Source organism: Pelecanus crispus, chromosome 2 (genome assembly GCF_030463565.1).
Source record: "Pelecanus crispus isolate bPelCri1 chromosome 2, bPelCri1.pri, whole genome shotgun sequence".
NCBI classification, from domain to species: Eukaryota; Metazoa; Chordata; class Aves; order Pelecaniformes; family Pelecanidae; genus Pelecanus; species Pelecanus crispus.
Window position 1 is genome coordinate 138,291,399 of NC_134644.1, and position 21,594 is coordinate 138,312,992.

A 21,594-nucleotide genomic window follows, 5' to 3' on the forward strand; every position below is an offset into this window, starting at 1 on the left:
GAATTTATTAAATCATGAGCCAGGGATACCTGGTACCTGCAGATGATATGGGGTACTTAAAAATATAGAAAAGGCTACAGAAATTTTTCCCTTCACTGCTGGAGATTCTTTCTTAACTACAAAAGAAAAAGTTTAAACAAAAGTTTAAAGAGAACAAGCATTCATATTTCAGTCCCAAGATGTTTTATATCTTAGAAATCTCTTCATGCCCTGGCCACACCAGTATTTTCTAAGTCCAAAGTAAGAACAACATTGCTTCAACAATAACAATGTGAAAGTAAATCCCTGATTGCACACCACGTAATCATGGATGTAACATACTGCACCCGTGAAGTACATCGGGTTGGGATAAGAATTTGAATCCTTTCTGCAGGGTAGTCTTGCACCCATTTCCCACCTCAGCCTTAAAAGAAATCGGGTCATCTCACCACCACAGAACATAACAAAGAGGACTTAACTGGGACAAGACCTCCTTTCCTCAAGCTGTCATCAGCAAGTGCCGGGTGTCTGGCTAGAAGTCCTCTCCTACAGGCACAGAGCTCCTTGGTTTCAACTTGTCATTGTGTTTGTCCTGATGATATAGTGTCAACGGCTGTACTGAAATGGAAAACAAGGCAACCTGTTGCTTCCTCTGAACAGTTTCCACAGCTTGCTTTCTTTGGAGTGTCCTCTTCTGCCACATGATGTTTCTTACGGCTCTTTAGGCAAAGTGGGATGATCTAAACCACCTGAGACCATCAGCCCTCAGACTGCTTCTTGCCAATGGGTTGCTGGTCTGCATTTGCCAGGTTTCTTTCCAGATGTCCGTATTTTGAAATACTAGGCCTCAAAACGATCACATCATTTAGGAAGGAAGTTCCCGACAGTCTGAAATGGGGGAGGCTTCTGGCATCTTCTCACAGAAGTCACTCCTGTGGCCCCCCCCACTGCCAAAACCTTGCCACGCAAACCCAATACACTGTTTCAGGTGGCAAGAGTGTGGGGGATTGGGTAGTAAACGTATTACTGCACCCACAGTAACAGATACAAACAGAACAATGCCCTTCCTGAATTCATTTGTCATCAAACATCGTTAAAGATATAACCACGAACCACATTTTAAACAAAATGTAAATAAGGAAGTTAGCAAGAAACAGAAGAGAAAACCCAAAAAAGTTTATAACTACCATCAGACTTCTTTCCTAGGTCTTAAACCTATTAAATGATGCTGCCTCTCAGGACAGGATCTTAAAACTAGCTGGCAGGAAGGCTGGAAATACAATTTGTGCTTCTTCCAGCTTCTGTCCCCAGCTGTTTAAAAGTTAATGCAGCAAACAGCATTTGCCCTTCTAGCTTGATGAGACAGAAATTGCCCCTTCTCCTGTTTTTATTCTTCGCTTTTAATGCATTCTGCACAGATGAACGTATTCAGTACAAGAGATGTAAATAGGCTAATCCCCATTTTTATACACATGGCATACAGCTTACATTACCATTCCATTTTTAAATAAACAAACACTCCTGATTAATAATCTCATAATCAACAAGGAGTCTTTAAGATTTCTACAGCATGTCATAGCTGATTTAAGTATCCTTTATTGTATATACATCTTAGTAACAGCGCAATCTCTGCTTTTAATATTCCAGAAACACCATGCACAATCATTAATGGCAAGTCTGGTTAAACTGCAATTTCCCTCATTTTTTGAGAATTTGCTGCAGCACAGCACAGAACACGGAATTCCCCAATTTGTATCCTCTTCCTTTCTTTGCTGCCTGCAAATTCCAACAATACTTTAACTGAATTCTAAAGCCATTTCCATGTATTTAAAAATTAAGTATAGTAAAACAGAAGAAAATGGTTCAGTGACATTTTGCCTGCCAGTAGATTTCTTCTTTAGCTCACAAGGTTAATGAGACATCACCTCTTCATACTCGTTTCCTGCTGGCTTAGGTTCTCAGACCTCATGACAGAAAACTGTGCCATTTCACTATCTTTCTGTTTTCCTGAAGCAAAATGACATCATTCAGAGCATGTGAATTAAGATTTTTAAAAAGAAAACAGTGATAATTACCTTTTTATTCATAACAATGGAAAAGGTAACTATAAATTCATGAAATAGCTACAGGAAAACAGTAATTATTAATGGCAAGAAGTCCATGTGAAAGCTTCTGAGTAATTATGAAGACAGAAACAATCCAAAAGGAATTGAAAAAAATAAGGTTTATGGGAGGAGGGGAAAAAAAAAAAAAGTGGCTGAAATGGAAAAATGCAAGTAAACATAAAATATAAAAGGAAGAAAAACTAGGAGACCTGAAAAAGACCCCAAAATGGCACTGCACAGAAAGTTAAGAGTGAGCAAGGGCCATGATGTGGCCAAAAAACACATCGATGAAGTTTGCAAAAAGCATCATTTCATAGAGCAGAAAATTATTATTTCTCCTCTTCAGGGGTCTGTTTACTACTTCAGAATATGATTTCAGTTTTGGATTGCTGTTCCTTGGAGTATTTTTGTATTGGATTTGGCTCAGCTGATCAGAACAAATGCCATCAACTTCATAAAATAATGATAATTATTAAGACATGACTTAAACACCCAAACATATGCATGTTTCACAAATGAAGGTACAGGATTGAATGGTAAAAGGTTTTCAAGGATTTTCAAGGACATATATTTGTCTTCGGTACTTTCAAACATCTCATATCTAGTTGGGGTTGAGCCAGCGTTAAAAAAGAAGTGCATAAATCACAAAAACTTCACACACTTTGAATACACAAAGTAATGCAAATATTTATACGCTATTCTGAAAGGTTAAGCTACACAGAAAACTGAACTTGCAGTTAATCTTCAAACATTGTACTTTAATACACTATTCAGTATCTTACAACCAAATACAACCCTTAGTTAAAATATTTGTAGTCTAAATGGATTTAATAGCAAAACTTGAAGCTTGTTAGTTATAAAGTGATAAGACAAACTTAACTTCATACGGTGTGTAATACATATCAATTTATACAGCTTTTTTCATCATATTCTTGCAGAATCTTATAAGGCATTTAAGGGTCTGCTCCAACTCTGTGCATTTTTTGACTTTGATTAGTTAAAATTAATGAATCCTTTGAATTAATTCTATAGAAATGGTGTTTCCACCAGAAAACAGAGAAGTCTGGAATTACTTTCAGCGTTTGTTAAAACCTGTTCCAGAGAACAACCAGCAAAGATGTGCACAGGCAGCCAGATTAGAAAAGGAGTATTAACCCCAGTATTTACATCTGTTAACAAAACTAACTCGGTTTTTAGAATGTTCAGATAACTTACTAGAAAAAATCACTTTTTGAAAAGCACAAGCAAATGAAAACAGGTTTAGAATCACATCTTTTCTATTCCTTTTACTAGGTATTTTTTAATATATCTGATTTATTAAGTTTATAATATTGCTTTAATATATTGCAATATTAATTCTATAAGGCCTTGCTATTTGTCTCCTGCCACCGATGATAAAGCTAGGTATTTTATAACAGAGGTACCATTCATCTCTTCACACTCATTCCATTTTATTAACTCAGCACCTACCTATCAGGTTTTTTTTTTTAAATTCCCACAAAGCAGAATACGAAAAAGCGTTAGTTAACTGACTGTAACATTGCTTTAAACTTGTGTTACCACTTTTTTTAAAAAAAGAAGGAAGAATTAGTTCTTATTTTATGTATCGTCTGAGCTCATCAATGTATTTTTTTCCTGCAGCAACTGTGTAGATTAAAAATCTTCTTGAGCAATCTTGCAAAACTTATAAATTGCTTCTCCATCTGACGCTGGGAGACGCCTCACATACTGTTAAGAAAATAAGACCATAGTAAGTCACAAACTAACACCTAGATGCTATATATAAACATCAGACTATCTCAAACTTAACCTGTACACGCATATGTATGTCTGTACATGTAATTTTTAAATTAAAACTATTGGAACTGTTTCCTTCAGGCCAATGTTGAGTTTTAATAGAAGATGATAAACATTAACTGTTTCACAATGTAAGCTAGCAATATGAAGAATGATTAACAAAAAGGTTTAATAATCCCACAGTTATTTAAAGTTCAGAATATTAAAATTTCTAGATATTAGAAGATTTGAGGTAGCAGAGCATTTGTTGCATTTTCTGAATTTTATGAACTTTAGAGAAAAAAAATCTGTGCTGCTAAATTAAGAACAGTAAATTATTTTTATCTCTTCGCCAGCTGTGTTTTAAAAATGTGAAACAATGAGCAAGATATTTGGATCCAAACATGGGAGAAAGCTTACATACGCACATTGTGCCATGCTCCTGTATACAAGACATTATTTTTCTGTTTAAAGTGAGAAAAAGCAAATCGGTAAAGGCAGTATCACTCCTAACTGAAGTGATAAAAGTTATGCACCAACATACACTGCAAGCCCTGGAATGAAGTGGTGAATTAATGACTGCAGCACACAGCATATGGCCATAATTTGCATGGAGCAGCTCTCTCGTAACATTGTAACACGCCCATCACATTCATTACTGATACTGACAACGTGTTTCTTTGGAAAAAAATTTTGTGAAAATTAAGCAGACAGTGTTATGACTGCCACTCAAGTCTTCCATAATGAGAACAAAACTTGAAATACTGCAACTCAGACTATGTGGAAAGGACACCATTATCAAAACCAAATGAACAGGTAACATGAGTACGCAAGCATTTGTATGCTACATGCTCAGAACCAACAGAATCAGTTTTCCTTAACAGATGTCCTTAATTTGAACTGAAAAACTGACAAAAGGTCATACGGTGTTAAGTGTTTATCATGGATCTGGGTCTAAGCTTGTATTTAAAAAAATTAACAACTGTTTCCACACGGCAGAGGTCAGCACAGGAAAACCCCAAGTGTTCTGATGAGGTTGCTTTCCTCCTCCTCTGTGAGCACAACCTGACGATTAAAAACCAAACCAAACCAAACAACTTTAAAGGGCACTTCTTGTGCTTCGTGGAAAGCAGGAGCACACACCTGAATCAAGGACCTCCAGCCAGAGTAGAAGAATCACAACAATTCTGATTGGTATCTCCTCAAGTTATTTAAACTTTTCAATAATTTCAAGCAGTTGCTACTTTGTGAACAGATATCTGACTGAAGCTCTGTGTCTGCTGTCTCTTCAAAATTCAAAGGTGGTTTCTGAGGAAAGCTGCGCTATTTTTGTCCAGTAAGCATGAAAAGTGTGTTTGGGGAAAAAAACCCACAAAAAACCCAACAAAAAAACTGGCTTAACAGTTGAAAGTCACTAGCTTACTCAGACAAATTAATTCCTGGACATTTAAGATGTGTACACACAGTCTTCTGTAGGAGAGACTGCAAACCTACCTTTAAAGAGAAAGTTAAGTTATGCACTACTTCATCTAAACAGAAAATGCTGTTGCTTGAGCTACTTTGGCAGTGAAAGGGAAGGGATAAATAGTCAATAGCATCTGATACCCCAGAGGAATCTTGTGGAGCCAAACTGGAGGAATATGTAGGCCAATAATGTATGTTAATAGCCAAGAATTGAGATCACATTTAAAAGCTGGCGCAGTACATATCCTGTTGGTAAGCTTCCATGGCATTCTGCACAAAATATGCTTAAAGACATCATTTTCTGAGCTTCAGTAATGACTGTATTCATGTGACTCTAGTCTATTTTCTTTGAATTACAAAAATTAAGTCTCAGTTGTTCAAACAATTAGTACCTAGTAGCTGATTTATCATTAAAATAAACAGGTCTACCTTGGAAAAAATACACTAATTTCATGTTGTTATTCAGGTTGGTAAATGCTGAAAATCTGAAACAGTTTTAAATATTCGTATAATTATTTACTTGTAAGTATAGTCCTGGGTGCAGTTATGTAATGTACAGAAAGAAAATATTTTCCTTAGCTTCTGGCTGAGTAAGGTTTCCAAATGCACATGCCATTACAGAAACAGAATACTTCACCTTGTTCATTAAAAGTAAAGGCAAAATGCAAAACCAGCAAACTAAATATAGTTGCTCTACTTAAGTACTGTACAAATCAGAAATTGTAAAAATTTACACTGAATGACTGTAACCATCTCTAGAACACATATATACAACAATACACATTTAGGAAAGGCAGAAAGATAAAGTGTAATCCCATAAAATGCTATGTGCGTGCGTATTTAGGTATGAATTTCAGAAAATACACAAAGGTATAAATGCTAGCATTATGAATGTATTCCATGGTATGTTTTAAATCAAAATTTAAAGGTATATGCATTGCAATAATCTGTGCTCTAAGCATGTCAGAAATACTTTACAGAATATTTTCTAAAAGTTTGGAAATACCGTATAATCATAGGCTTTTTGTATATAATCCTACTTCAAATTGTCTGAAGGACAGCTACTACAACTAATTGCATTTTTTCCCCCCCCCAGGAAACAATGTACTAAAATATAATGAGAAACAGTACATAGAAAATCAAAATGAAAATTACCCTCCTTCCACCCCTCCATCCACAACTTACCCACTTTTCCTTCTTTTTCCAACTTCAGCAAGTGGACCATAAGGTTCCATTCTGCTGCTGGATGTAAATTTTCAGGGATCTCCTAATGGAAACACAAATATGCATTTCGTATTTGTTTAAATATCTCCCAACTATTTTTTCAATAGACAGAACTCATAGTTTATTAACATAGATTTTCCTCTCCTGAATTGCCATGTTGAACATTCCGTTAGTTATATAATGACAACAAACTGAAATTAGTAAATCAATTTCACACCAGTTAAACTAGTAGCCTAATAACACACTTTTGTTTACTTTGCTAATTTTTTGCATTATCCATTTGCATTATGCAAACTTTGGCCAACACTAAGAAGGCTGTGCTCTTCTGAGCTTGGTCTGCACTGGGTTATCAGTGTAGCTGAACATTTTTAAAGACAAATTTAAAGCTGCATTTCTCCACAGATACCTATCACTTCTATTCCATGACAATATTTGCGTGGGTTTAAATATCCTTAACAATCAGTATCTGTAAATGAGTAAACAATTTAAAAATACAACAGCTTTAGGAGGACAAAATGTCTCTTAAAATTTCCCAATGCTCATAAGGTAAAAACCAGTAACATTTCTCAAAATCCCCCTCTCCAGCACTATCTTTGTAAAAGTAAAGCCTTCTTTTTGAAAATTAAAAAGCTCTTCTCCAAATAACAAGAGTCTGGCAGGAAAAGTCACTAGAAAACTAGCTCAGTAAGTTGTGAATCTTTAAAAAAAACTTTGAAAGATTATACTTCTTTTTTAATATGAAAGGTTTAGTAGTACTGAAAAAATTCTTACAGCGATAGGACAAGTGGTTTGTGATCTACAGAAACATGTGAATGACTGTATACTTAAAAAATGTAGTTGTTCAGGCAGGAAAACTGCAGGAGCTAAACAGCCACAGGTAACGGTACTTCAGCATCACAAAACGTTCAATGTGACATAGTCTTTCTTTTGGAAACTGGGGATCAGCAGAACCATGACAAATGAGTTGTGAAGCTGTTACAGACCTGTTCACAAACCAAACCATGGCAACCCCCATACCACATGTACAAATTACTGAGGTTACATGAAGAACGATGAAATAGTGAAAAAGTACTCTTATGCCTGTCTAATGACACACGCAAGCTGCCCAACTTCTGAGTGCAATATCCATCTCTTTGAAACTGCAGTTCACCTGCATCCTCCTGCAGACTGATGAATCAGGAAGTAGAAGTTTTAACCAATCTTTCCGGAGACTCCAAACACACTTTGACAAATCAAAAATTAACAGTCATCTCACACTCTTCCCTTAGAATCAAGCACCTCAACTTTATTTTCGCTTGGTCGTATGAAACAGTGCTTAGGACCATCTAGACACCGAAATAAGAAGTTCATAAGCATCATCTGGGCCCCACTCCAATGAACTGCTCAAACAATACAATTTAAATGTGCAGTCATATATGAATTCTGAACAAGCAGAAATTTTTTCTTTTTTTTCCTCTTTTAAAAAGCCACCGTGGTCTTCACTCAAATATTTAAAACTGTTACATACAATTTTATCAACGTAACCTCAATTTTCTTTAGTTTGATCTAAAAACTTTTAATCAACAATTACCTCATATACTATCTTTACAAGCTCCAAGGATGTATATGATTTTCCAGCATTCTTCTGCAAAACATTTAGAATTTGCTGTTCACGTGCTGTTCGGTGAGAAATGTAGCCTCGGATTCTAGCACCTACATCACGTACTACTGGGCCATGACCTAAATCAAAACACATGTACCAGAGCACTATTACTTAAATTTGGAATTAAGTATGTTATTGAATAAATAATTGCATCATCCTTAAGTAAAGTCTGGTAGACTTAAAAGTCGTAAGAAGGGAGCAGCACCTATACACACCGCCCTGTCAGAGTATCCTTGATGTTAAATTGTAAGACACTCTTTGCATGGTTTTTGGTTTGGTGTCGTTGTCGTCCCCCCCAAATAGGCCAGAATTCAGTTTGAATGTCTGCACCACAGTCTGCAACTGAAAAGCATTAAGATGGAAAGGAAGAATTAGGATCTGAAAAGTCTGAATGGGGAAAGGGACTACTTCAGATAGAATAAGGAAAGCAAGGAAAGACTACTTCAGGCTATTAAAAAACAAAAGGAAAGGAGTTCACTGCTGAACAGATTTGAAAGATGAGATTCAGATTATTATATCACCTCTGTCTGCCTGTCTCACTCTCCCCAAAGGATATTGATACTGATGATTTAAACTGATACCAGTCTTTGAACAGTAGTGGCTGAAGCAAAGGACTCATGCTACTGTCCTGTTGTAGGGCTATTGAGCAAACACAGAGGCGAGAGAATTAACATCTTTAATTGTGACAGATAAATTTTCCAGGACAGATTTTCAAAACTCACACACTGTACTTTATTCCCCTAAGAACATACTTTCGTAAGTCTGATCAAAAAAATTAATAGAAGACAAATCAGTGAGCCAATCTGAATGTGTCAGGGCAAGAATAAGCAATGCACAAGGAAGGTTATATATAGATCATTTTATGTCTGGCTGGTTAATAAACGAAACACACATGTCTTTTCCTGGACTTATTGTGGCAGATCAGAAATGTTCAACTTTGAATCAAATTAGAAAAAGGCTTAACTGGTAAAGCACTAACCTTTGTGGAAAAATCAAATACTGCCTCATGACACACTAAAGTGGCAGATGAAGTGAAAGTATTTTTCAGACATGAGAGATACACGCACAGAAATTAAACCTAATGTTTTACCTATAGAGAAATTTACTTGCATGAATATTTGTCACATGCTTTTTATAGCAAGGTTTCCTATTTCTTTGCCTGTATACCTCACCTGAAGTAGCATCAGCAACTTCCAGATCTGCCAGTCTAAATTCCAAGTAATTTATAAAATGAGTAGAACAGAAACTACTGTAAAAATAATAGCTTTCTTTTAGAAGTTATTGGGTATCATACAAAACAGAGAGTTTCTTTTGAGGTTCTCTGACTACTTTTAAAAAATCATCATATTCTTTACTTCTTCTTTTGGGTTAACTGACTAAAAGGGTTTTTAGTTTTAAGGCTTTTAAAATCAGAGCTTATTTTGCCTGAGGACAGGCACCTTATAGAAAAAAGGCAACTGACAAACATTCAGCCTTGGTGAATGTGTTATCTAGGTAACTAATGATTAAGGAGAGCGTGAAATACAACAGATAAAACTGATAAACCCAATAGAATTTGGCATATATGGGGTTTTGGAAGGCAGAAATTCAATTAGAGGAACAGACTGTGTTTTGCAGATATTTAAGAAAGTAAGTAGAATGCTTGACTGATCAACAGATTGAGATTCTGGAGGCTAAAATACTCTTAGTTTTGCCAGTAGTTAAGTCAGTAACTATGAGCAAGTCACTATTTCTGTCTGTGTCAGCCTCCATATCTATGGAATTATATTTTTCTTAAATACATTGTTATGCTTACATCGTAAAGCACTTAAAGAACACCTACTTCAAAAGAAGCATATTGTAAGAATGAACACAAACCAGATTTGGTTATGTAGGCTAAACGTAGATGGCTAATGGCGGAAGACAGAACTGAGAATGCAGACACAGTTGCTCAGAATGACAAGTTGAAGATGATGAAACACTAAGTCAGAAAAAATCCTGAGATGTAGCTCTGAAAAAAGCAAATGAGGAGCTTAAACCTTAGTTACCTAATGAATTCTTAAAATCCAGCCTTGTCAATAGACACGTGGTTTATATGAAAAGTAAATGCATTTCCAAGGTTTGGGGGAGATACAGGAAAAAAATTGAAGCAAAGTCATAGACTGAATGAATCGGTGACTTATTTTTAGAACATGCTGTTTGACCTCTTGGCTCTTGTTCAAATTCAAGCTAAGTCATTAACTAAAAACCATTTGACAGTTCTGCAGCTTTCCAAGATGAATTTGTGATTAATCTGTGCTGCAAAGGACAGATATCTCTCTCAAAAAACATTACCACGTCACTCACATTGGCAGTGTATGTGGGGATGCAAAGGACCAAAAGAACAACTATTATTTTTTCTTCCAGGGTAACATTAAGGCACATGGACAGAGTAACATAAGAAAACATAAGAAAAGAAAATTTCTTATATGATTCCAACAGTGAAAGATTCTGGCCTCTGTAGGCTTTGGTCACAGAAGCACAAGATTCACTCTCAAATGGAGAAATCTCAGGAAGGAAAGATATCTATCGCTGAAAATTTTTCAAGTCTTGCAAACCACCATGCCATAAAGTTAGCTTAGCACTGGACATATATTAAGTAATGAACCTGAATTGTTACATTAGTAATAGTAGTTAAGGAGATATTTAGATATTACATAGTAAAACAGAGCAGTTAAAAATAGAACCACCTACCTGGATATATTAAATCTACTTCCATTTGTAACAACCTTTTCAAAGTTTTCATGTAATCATGCAGGTCTTCAACTACTGTTGTTCCTTGCCCTAAAATACAGTCACCGGAAAACACAGCATTTTCTTCTTCTAGATGTAAAGCCATATGATCATCAGTGTGTCCAGGCGTATGTAAAACTCTGTTTAAAGAACAACAACAAAAAAGCATAAGTTTTTTTACACAGCATCTATATGCTTCGTTTTCAGAAGCTGGAAACGAATGATGATGAAATTATAAAGTAGCCCTCAACAAGAACCAGAAAAAAATAGACCAAAAAAGGCTAAAATGTCGATGTAAACAGGGTATCATTTTGTGTAATCCCAGTCCATTTTCTTATACCACGTAGAGGACACAGATCATCATCTTTAATGTGCTTTTACCTACATGACACACATAATAAAAGTGCATTAAGGGAGCTGGCTGGTCATGTAGAATTTGTGTTATAGCGGACTTTACTCTGAAGCTTTAAAAAAGAAAAATTCACATGTGTGAAGTTAACTATAAACTTCTGGACCCAACCCAGATAAAGTTCTGTCTCCCAGAATTTATTTTTCCCTGAAAGCCCCATGACACAGTGGAGCAGAGCTGTCAGATACAACAAGGAATCATGGTCTTTCAGCTGTTCTACGTGCAGGTTGTTAAACATCTGAATGGTAAGGATTTAGGACCCCACAGCATTAGAATGCAGCAAAGGGGGAACAGACAGTTGGTATGTATATAGTAACCTGAGCTGCTAAGGAGCTGCACTGCAGTGTCCTTTCACTACAATTTTGGAAAGGCAGAAGGCCTCACACTGAGGCTGATTCAAACTGGAAGTAGGCAACTCAGACCAGCATCACTGCTGAAATCTTGTTAATGGCAGATGCATCAAAGTAGTGATCAGGAACTGACAGAGCTGGTGCCAAGCATGGTGTACAGGCCAATGCTAAACAGCACCCAGCCACCTCAAGTGCAGGTTTGGAAGGCCAGAAGCGCAGCACCATCTGATGCAATGACTTTACAGCTCGTACTGAGTTCAGCAGAAAGCAGGTGGGCCATTGCCCTGCATAGGCAACGTAAAAATCAAGCTGACGGTTTGCAGCTTGCCGTTGTAGGAAGTGGTGTCCTCCAGTTCCTGATGAAACTTTATGAGGAAGCTTAACCACTAACATGGAAAAACAAAGGAAAAAGAACCCAACACTGCCTGGCATACCTTGAAAACTTGAAGGCTGCAAACTAAAATTTAACATGCAGATACTGCTATTTTGGAACCAGTGGTAGATCTAGGAGTATCCTTAAAGTGCTTACTGAATTAACTGGGTGAGAATACCTGCTTTTAACCAAGTATAAAGTTTGGCTCCATTACCCCAAACTTCAAAATCAGCCACCCCTGTCCTACTTGGACTCAAATTTACCAAGTTGTTTTCTATCTCTAAATTGATTTTGTCCAAACATGGGACACTTAGGGTAGTGACAGGTCTTCAATATTCAATATAATAGTCTCCATGTATTTTTTTTTTTTTTACACTAACAAAATAAAGTGCTTTTGGTCAAGTATATCCTTTATTTTTACATTTTTTCTTCCAATCAGCCAGCTGGCATATTCTACAAGTGGGATATAATTCACACCTAAACCAAGGAAAACAAACAAAATTTGTCCTTAGAAGAGTAATGCCTTGTTAATGAAAGAACTCTGGAAACAGAGTGGTCAGATCTTTTAAGTGTGTGTGCGTGTGTGTTTGCGTAAGGCAGAGTGGCTTTCTGTTTCAGACTCATTCATGCTAACAAGACAGGCAATATGCTGTCTACCCCACAAGAACCTGACAGATTAAAGGTTTAAAATTTAACATTGTAAGTATTAAATGTTTTAGTGTCTCCTTGGGAAATATTTTCAAAGTAAAAAGAAAAGCATGCTAAATAATCCATCCAGACTACCATAAACTTCCCCAAAAGTATCAACTTTAATAATAAACTACTTATCTAAGAGTGATCCCTCAGGGGTCCGTACTGGGACCGGTGCTGTTTAACATCTTCATCAATGACATAGACAGTGGGATTGAGTGCACCCTCAGCAAGATTGCAGATGACACCAAGCTGAGTGGTGCGGTTCACACGCCAGGAGGACGAGATGCCATCCAAAGAGACCTGGACAAGCTGGAGAGGTGGGCCTGTGTGAACCTCATGAGGTTCAACAAAGCCAAATGCAAGGTCCTGCACCTGGGACGGGGCAACCCCCAGTATCAATACAGGCTGGGGGATGAAGGGATTGAGAGCAACCCTGCAGAGAAGGACTTGGGGGTACTGGTGGATGAAAAGCCGGACATGAGCCGGCAATGTCCCCTTGCAGCCCAGAAAGCCAACTGTACCCTGGGCTACATCAAAAGAAGCGTGGCCAGCAGGTCGAGGGAGGTGATTCTGCCCCTCTACTCTGCTCTGGTGAGACCTCATCTGGAGTACTGCGTTCAGCTCTGGGGCCCTCAGCACAAGAAGGACACTGGACCTGTTGGAGCGGGTCCAGAGGAGGGCCACCAAAACGATCCGAGGGCTGGAGCACCTCTCCTACGAGGCCAGGCTGAGAGAGTTGGGGTTGTTTATCCTGGGGAAGAGAAGGCTGTGAGGAGACCTTATTGCAGCCTTTCAGTACTTAAAGGGGGCCTACAGGAAGGATGGGGAGAATCTTTTTAACAAGGCCTGTTGTGACAGGACAAGGAATAATGGTTTTAAACTAAAGGAAGGTAGATCTAGACTAGACATTAGAAAGAAATTTTTTACAATGAGGGTGGTCAAGCACTGGCACAGGTTGCCCAGAGAGGTGGTGGAGGCCCCATCCCTGGCAACATTCAAGGTCAGGTTGGATGGGGCTCTGAGCAACCTGATCTGGTTAAAGCTGTCCCTGCTCAGTGCAGGGGGGTTGGGCTAGATGACCTCTAAAGGTCCCTTCCAACCCAAAGCATTCTATGATTCTATGATGAAAAAGTATGTAAAATCCTATTTGATCCTGGAGAAAAGTTTTTCAGGGGAAGTGTCCTTAATTTCTCTGCTGAGGCCAAAAACCAAAGGCTAATTCCTGATAATCCTCATTCATAAAAACAATTTATTCATATAAACATACCCTGCTGGATCATGATAGGAAGTCTGCATGTGTAAGTGTTGAAAAGATTAGATGTATGGATTGCCAATCATTAGAAGTTAGGTTACATGCACATGTCAGAATTCTGAAGAAAAAAGTGATCCAGCAAACTTGCAGAAATTGGTGTTTACCTGAGTGTGGCTCCCTCTGTCTGTATCACATCTCCCTCTTTAAGATAAAAATATTTATGTCCTCCTTGTATTATTTCTTCACGGTGAGGGACACGAGGAAGCTTACAGATGCGATATTCAGAGTCTATTTAAAGAAATAGCAAAGAAAATGATGCTTTGAATTTGTCACTAACAAAGCTAATTCCATAGAAAGGCTACTTTTTGAACAAGTACTATTAATTATTACACAGTATGAATACAAAACTAGAAACAAGAAATCCTGTACAGAAACTTTATGTTTATAAAGCAACCTTATTCCAGAGCCAAAAACACTTAATAGTGAAAGCCACTGAATCTGAATACTGTACTCAGTACCAGCAGCAATTTTGAAGACGAAAAAGGACAAGTGAAATTAATAAAGAAATGTCAGTAATTATTATATTTTACAGATGTTCCTTCTTGACTCATCAAGAGCCAAGACCCCCCAGCTTCTACAACAAGACTAAGATTTCTGTGCTCACGTTCTGCATTATGATTCACAGAAGCACCACTCAACATTTGCCTAACACTGGGTGGAGGCTTTTTGACCTGCAACTTCCCTCAGTGTCTATCGTTCTGAACTGTGCATGAACTGTGAATGCCTTGGCTGGAATAGCTATGGATAGCAACCCAGAAAGGTATTTATATCTCTTGCTAGTCTTTACAACCATGCTCATGGGTTGACAAGACCAAAATCCTCACAAAGACACCAATGTTGTTTTCAGTAGTGCCCAGGCTTCTTTGCAGATAAGCACCTGGCAACTTTACAAAATCTGATAAAAGCCTGTGACAAAGTTTGTGACAAAGTCCAATGATGCTAAGAACCACCACATGATCCATACTGCTTATGCTCTTCCAGATACTAAAGCAGAAATGTCTGACTTGATCAACATGAAACACACATTTTTAGATCAGAACTTACCTGCAGACTGCCCTACCCTCTTCCCCCTCATGATCTGAGGCCTATGAATTTGTTAGCAATTACTAATGGTCTGCTGTAAGGAATCTCAAAGTTATATATGGTTCTTTTCCAGAGACTAAGTTATTCATTGTTTTTACACAAGCGATAATAATGGTCAATTTGTTGTTACTGTCAATGTAGAAAGGAACGAGTATCAAGTTTTTTTCAATTCTCTTAATATCATGTAAACTGCTGATGGTAACCTAAGTTCTCATTATTCACACATAAGAAAATTCACTATGAAGGTATGCACAGGTATTGAAGAAAAACTAGAGTACTACAACTACAATGTTCAGATTATTCGTTGCTCTCATTCTACACACTGCAACAGCACCATGAAATTACACGTAGTTTATATAGAGATTCCAGAAGAATAATCCAGCTGATTTCCAGAGAAGCACTCAGGAATCTTGCCATGTATCTAACATTGTCAACAATATCCGAAATATCTGGCCTACCATTAGGGATGTTTGTGCAGATATCACATATTCCACCAGAATGATCATAATGCCAGTGCGTCACTAAAATTTCTTGAATTGAGATGTTGAACTGTGACATTGCCTGCTTCAAACAGCCAATATATTCAGGAATAGATGGCTCCCCAGTGTCAATAAGGACTCTTCTACACGTGGACCAAAAAAAAAAAAAGAAGGAAAAAAAACAGTGAGGGAATTTAGAGCGCTCATGTGACAGATAAATAATGTTAAAAAACCAACGCAATACTGTATGGGAATGAGGTGGCAGTATGGATCTGTCCACATTCCAGACGCCACCTCTTCCCTCCATAATACTCAACCTCCGTGGCATAACAATTTACTAAGGGGGATAAATAATAAATTTAGTCCACACATTTGCGACACCCGGGCAAGTCGCAGGAGCTACCGCCGGGGAGCCGCCAGGCCCGGGGCCGGGCACCCACCCGCCCCCCTCACAGAGCTCCCGCCCCAGCCGCCCGGCCCAGGCTCCGCATCCCGCCCGCCCAAGCCGCCTCCGGGCGCCCGTCCCCAAAATTTAATGCTGTATTTTTGCTTTTTTCCCCCGCCCTTCTCTTTTTTTTTTTTTTTTTTTTGCCCCTAATTAAGGGATTCCGGAACAGCCCCGGTAGCCGCCTCTCGATCCGGAGACAGCCCACAGGCCCCAAGCGAGGCCCCGGCCCCGGCCCCGGCCCCGGCCCCGGCCCCTTCCAGCCGCCCCCGAGCAGGGTCGTTACCTGGGCCCGGTGCCCACCAGGTAAGTGTTGGTGCCCTGCAGAGTCAGGGGCCCCGGGTTGCAGCCCAGCACCCGCACCACCCGCGCCGACAGCTGCTCGATGCGCGGCAGCAGCGCCTCCATCTCGGCGGCAGCACCCCTCAAATCCCCCGCTCCCCGGCTCCGCTGCCCTCGCACCACTGACGAAGAAGAAGGGCGGCAAGGAGGAAGCCACCGTTCCCCCTGCTCCGCCTCCCGGTGCTGGACGCGGGGCCTTCCGCCCGGCCGGGAGGCGGGGCGGCTGGGAGGTGGCTCCTCCCCGGCCCACGGGCCCCGCGGGGCACCGGCGGGTTTGGGCTTGGAAGTCGGCCTCTAGGGACAAACCGTGCGGTAGTGCAGCGGAGTAAAGGCCGAGAGGGCTGGGACTGTCCAGCCAGGGGAAAAGAAGGCTCTGGGAGAGCTCGTCAATGTATATAAATACGTGAAGGGAGGATGTATGGAGGGTAGAGCCAGGCTCTGTCATGGGGCCTAGTGGCAGGACTGGAGGCAGTGGGCACACACTGAAACACGGGAGGTTCCCTCTGAACATCAGGAAACGCTTTTCCACCATGAGGGTGACCGAGCACTGGCACAGGTTGCCCAGGGAGGTTGCGGAGTCGCCATCCTTGGAGATACTCAAAAGCCGCCTGGACACAATCCTGGGTGACCAGCTCTAGGTAGCCCTGCTTGAGCAGGGGGGTTGGAGCAGGTGACCTCCAGCGGTCCCTTCCCACCATTTTGTGACTCTCTGAAGTTTTGCCACCGTCGTCCAAGCAGTAATATTTGCAAACAGCATTCATTCTAGATCCTGCAAGGTGCTGAAGTTCACCTGTTTGGCTTTGCGGTGTCTCCTCTCAAACCCCTGATTAACTGCCTTTCAACTGGCATTGTTAGAAAAATTAGAGCAGGCTTGTTCCCACCTTAAAGTACCTATAAATGAAGAAGAAAGATAATTTAACCTGAAATTAAAGCAGGTAATATTACTGTGGGCAACTTTACCAATATTAGAATTTCAAATATTATCTGATTGTTTTATACTTATATAAGACCCTATGTATTACCTGTAAGAAATAAATGTAAATTTATAAGGTGATCATAGCAATACAAAGTACAAAAAAGTGTTTGGTGGTAGCATATTTTTCGCTTGAATAGTTTTTCATTATATGAAAACAGAGTTGCAACCCTTATATGTGATCTGGGACCATTTCTAGGATTCGTATGGGCAAACAGAACAGATTCCCACTGTCTTCCGAAGGGTCACAGATCCCCAAACATGATCTTGATAGGCAAACTTCCAAAAGACTTGTTAGATACAAGCAACTTGGGGTACAGGATGGAACTGAAAAACAAAACTTTGTGGCTTCAACAGAACTTTGTAACTTCATGAAACATCAAAGTTTAAATAGTTTGGTTTGCTTAAATGCTGATGTGGGCAAGTAATATATTCACCTGAAGTTTTACATGTCATTGATAACTCAGAAGTAGTAAGGTGCCAGTTATTTTTAACATCACAAGACTTTTTTTTTTTTTTTTTTGGTAAATTAAGAATTGTTTGGGGAACTGTAGACTTGTTCCCCGGGGAATACTTACTACTACTGTTACTGTCCTGTAGTAAAAGAATCCGTTTTCTAGTATTAGGCAGGAGCTGTGAGTCTGTTTCGTCTGTAGGTGGCAGCAGTGGGTGCCTTTGGAGAGCGAATTACGGGTTCTTCTACTATCATCTTCGTTTCCTGCACAAGCCCATGGGTTTAAAAAGTTTGTTGTTTCTCTTATGATACAGGTGTTAATAAGCACGTAGTGAAAGACTTGCTATTATACTCTCTAATGTGGTACAAGCAAATATGAGTGTGTAGTCTCAAGTTCTTTTGGTTCACTGACTGTTTTGAGTTGTTAAAACAAAATTTTGAGGGGAAAAATATTCTGAAGCTGGGAATGTTAGACCACCAGTAAAAAGAAAAAAAAAAGAAAAAGAAACGCTGAGTTTCAATAAACCTAAAGTGAGATTTCTGGTGATATACAATGTGATATTTGATGGAGGATTAATTTTCTACAGCTATGAGATACATAAAATGCAGTTTGGTATTTCCAAAAATCCCACAAGGTCACTGTTTGCATTTTTAGTACTCAAGAAAACTTCGAGTACCAGCGCTTGGCTTTCTTCCCCATTTTAAGCATAAATGTTGAGGATAAATGCCTTTCCGCTGTGACTGTGTAATAGCCTAATAGATCTAAGCATAAGCATGTAATTCTGTGATAGACAGAATCAATTGAATAGTACATAGAAAATTTTGTGAGATACTTGTCTTCATAGACATTCATTTGTGAAAGTCTCATTGAGAGGATTTTTGGTTGGTAGCTTTTTGTGTTTTTTTAATGCAATTCTGGCTGCTATTTATAAAACATATTCTAAGTAATATACGCATATATTTCTTGGTACTTGCAGAATTTTTCTTTCAGTTTCATTGGGTTTTTATGCTTGCTACCTAGTATGGGCATAAATAAAGAGATCTTAAAAGCAAAAGAAGTGAAGCAGATTTTGCAGACGGAATGTAGGCCGCAAGATTCCTACATTAAGAGGCAGCATTATGTAGAAAAAGTAGAAAGCCAGATCAGCTGGTTTGTAGGAGATTATTAGGGGGGATGATGAAGGGATAGGGGCACCTGTCCCATAAGGAAAGGCTGAGAGAGCTGGGACTGTTCAGCCTGGAGAAGAGCAGGCTCAGGGGATCTCATCAATGCCTATAAATACCTGAAGGGAGGGTGTAAAGAGGATGGAGCCAGGCTGTTTTCAGTGGCGCCCAGTGACAGGAACAGAGGCAATGGGCACACACTGAAACACAGGAGGTTCCCTCTGAACATCAGGAAACACATTTCCACTGTGAGGGTGACCAAGCACTGGCTCAGGTTGCCCAGGGAGGTTGCGGAGTCGCCATCCTTGGAGACATTAAAAAGCCGCCTGGACATGGTCCTGGGCGACCAGCTCTAGGTGGTCCTGCTTGAGCAGGGGGGTTGGAGCAGGTGACCTCCAGCGGTCGCTTCCAACCTCAGCTGTTCTATGACTTTGTGAGTTTCTCCTAAAAATCTGAATGTTAATGCTGCTCAGAGCAAAAATACTCCACGTGAGTTCAACTTTCGGGTTCACTGGACAGGTGACCAGGGGTTCTGCTGTAGCAGGGTTCCAAGTAGTAGCAGTGGTAGGAAACTGCTGACAGCTTGTACAAGTATATTGGAGTAATTAATGAAGAAGCAGAGGAATCTGTTACACTAAGGTGAAGTCATCAGCCAATACAGTCTTTCAAGCCATGCGTTTTCTTCTGTAACTTCCATTAATACCAATGGAAAAACATTCATAGACTGCAAAGCTTAAGTATCAAAAGTAAAGACAGTTACACAACGAATCTTCAGAAATCCTGAGGTTTTTCAGGTCAGCATTTCACCCTGTTTATTTCTATGCTAGTCCTGCTGAGGACCTTACTGATGTCTGGAATAAGTTTCTGATGTCTGGAATAAGTTGACTGTTCCAAAGACAAAATATGCAATGTCTGGTTAACACTAATCAAAGGAGAGAAAAGAGGTCCTTCCTACTCCATTTGGAAGCAAATAACAAGATGTGTACTGAATACCATAGGAGTTCTGTTGCAATTTAGAGATGTGCTTTCTTCAATGGCAAGTCTAACTAGAAAACAAGTAAATCATCCAGCCAGTAATAATCAAGCATGAGCTGCTTGATTTACACTCCAAGAATCAGATACACAAACCTTGTCTCTGTCTCTGTGCTGTTGAGTTTTTGTCATTTTTTAGTAATAACAAAGGTCACAGCAATGAGTTTGTGACTTGGCTGATTTAAGATGCCTTCCTTTAAAGCTGTAGGGGCTTAGTCACTTTTTTGGTAATAGCCTGCAAAGCCTATTACAAATTTTAAAAAGCTGAGGTGGAGCTGTAAGAATTTAAAACTATATACCAAACTCAGCATCTAATGTATTTATTGCTCTGCTGCTAAATTATGTATATTTTTATAATTCAGGGAGAACATATCTCAGATTACCAAAATCTTTCATACATAAAGGAATGATACTAATCATTGACTAAGATCAACAGATATTTTTAGGATTTAAAAGAAATCTATATTGTAGTGGAAGGCAGTTGCTTTTCAAATCTGGCGCAGATCCATGGAGAGGTGCAGTCTTGGTAAAACCTGCTGAATGTAGATAGTCTAGTCCACAGTCAGTTTGTCACAGTCTTGTCTTGTCTGCAGTTACTCTTGCTGTCTCATCCATTGAGGTCCCAGTGAAGTGAAGGTTGTGAAGAACCAGTTGTCCAGTCCATTTCAGTGGATTTCATGCAAGTGGAACAATCAAGTCAGGGGAATACAAGACAGAATGGGCATCATGAATCACCTTTGTTTTTCTCGGCAAAAATTACATAGGTTTATGCTGGTATCAGATGTTCAATTTGCTGCAAAAGCACACAGTAACTTAGTCCAACGTTGAAAGAAATATTGTCCACAAAAGCGATATTCTAACAGAGTGCTTGTATTCATTTGATCATTTATAGGACAGAATAGGTGTAATTGTAATTGTTGAGCTGCTGCTTCTCTAAAGTCACTGGGATTTTATTGTGGAGCAATATACAACTACATTTTTTAATTAGTGCATTCATGATGCTCACAGCCATTATGAAGGAATTGTTGGCCATGCATGCAGTAGGCCTGTTATTTTTGAATCGTCACCAAGATGATTCTGCACAGGCGGAAAGGCCTCTGCTGCATTTATTCAGAAGGCCATTATGGATAATGCATTGCCCCACTAACGTCCTGTGGTGTTTTCCCAGTGTGTTGTCTTGCAGGAATGAACCATGTGCAATTGAACCAAGAATTCTGCAGTACTGCTTTGGATTCAAACACTGGTTTGGTTTTTTTTTAGCTTTGGAAAATTAACTTGATCTGTTGATTCCGTTCTTCAAGTGAGGACATGAAAAAAATGGTATTTCAAGCACTGCAAGAGCTGCGTAGGATTAGGATGTTTCTAACCTATAAGGGGGAAGCAGGAAGGAGCACAAGAAAAGCCAAGCACTGATACTACATTCACTGTGAAGACACTGATAGGTTTGTATCTCCTGTCGTAAGAGCTAGGAAATCTATAGACTGCTCTGGCTGAGGGTATGCATCATCCTGTGCAGCACAGTAATAGAGGCTGAATTACAACAC

The 21,594-nt window shown here is 39.3% G+C and overlaps 1 protein-coding gene across 4 annotated transcripts; it reads right to left on the bottom strand.

Moving 5' to 3' along the window:
• Positions 1–160: 160 nt before the first annotated feature.
• Positions 161–16,493, bottom strand: LACTB2 (lactamase beta 2). 4 transcript variants are annotated; one of them, XM_075705300.1, is made up of 7 exons: positions 16,372–16,493; positions 15,620–15,783; positions 14,183–14,306; positions 10,903–11,081; positions 8,119–8,267; positions 6,510–6,591; positions 161–597 (listed from the first exon to the last, which is right to left on the bottom strand). In XM_075705300.1, the coding sequence occupies exons 1-7, from the start codon at positions 16,491–16,493 to the stop codon at positions 512–514; spliced, it is 906 nt and encodes a 301-aa protein (XP_075561415.1). In that variant the 3' UTR covers positions 161–511. The 4 variants fall into 4 exon arrangements, with proteins under 4 accessions (XP_075561415.1, XP_075561416.1, XP_075561417.1 ...); XM_075705301.1 differs by lacking the exon at positions 161–597 and adding an exon at positions 1,556–3,812 and having other exon boundaries at positions 6,514–6,591; XM_075705302.1 differs by lacking the exon at positions 161–597 and adding an exon at positions 3,729–3,812.
• Between the last annotated feature and the right edge of the window lie 5,101 nt (positions 16,494–21,594).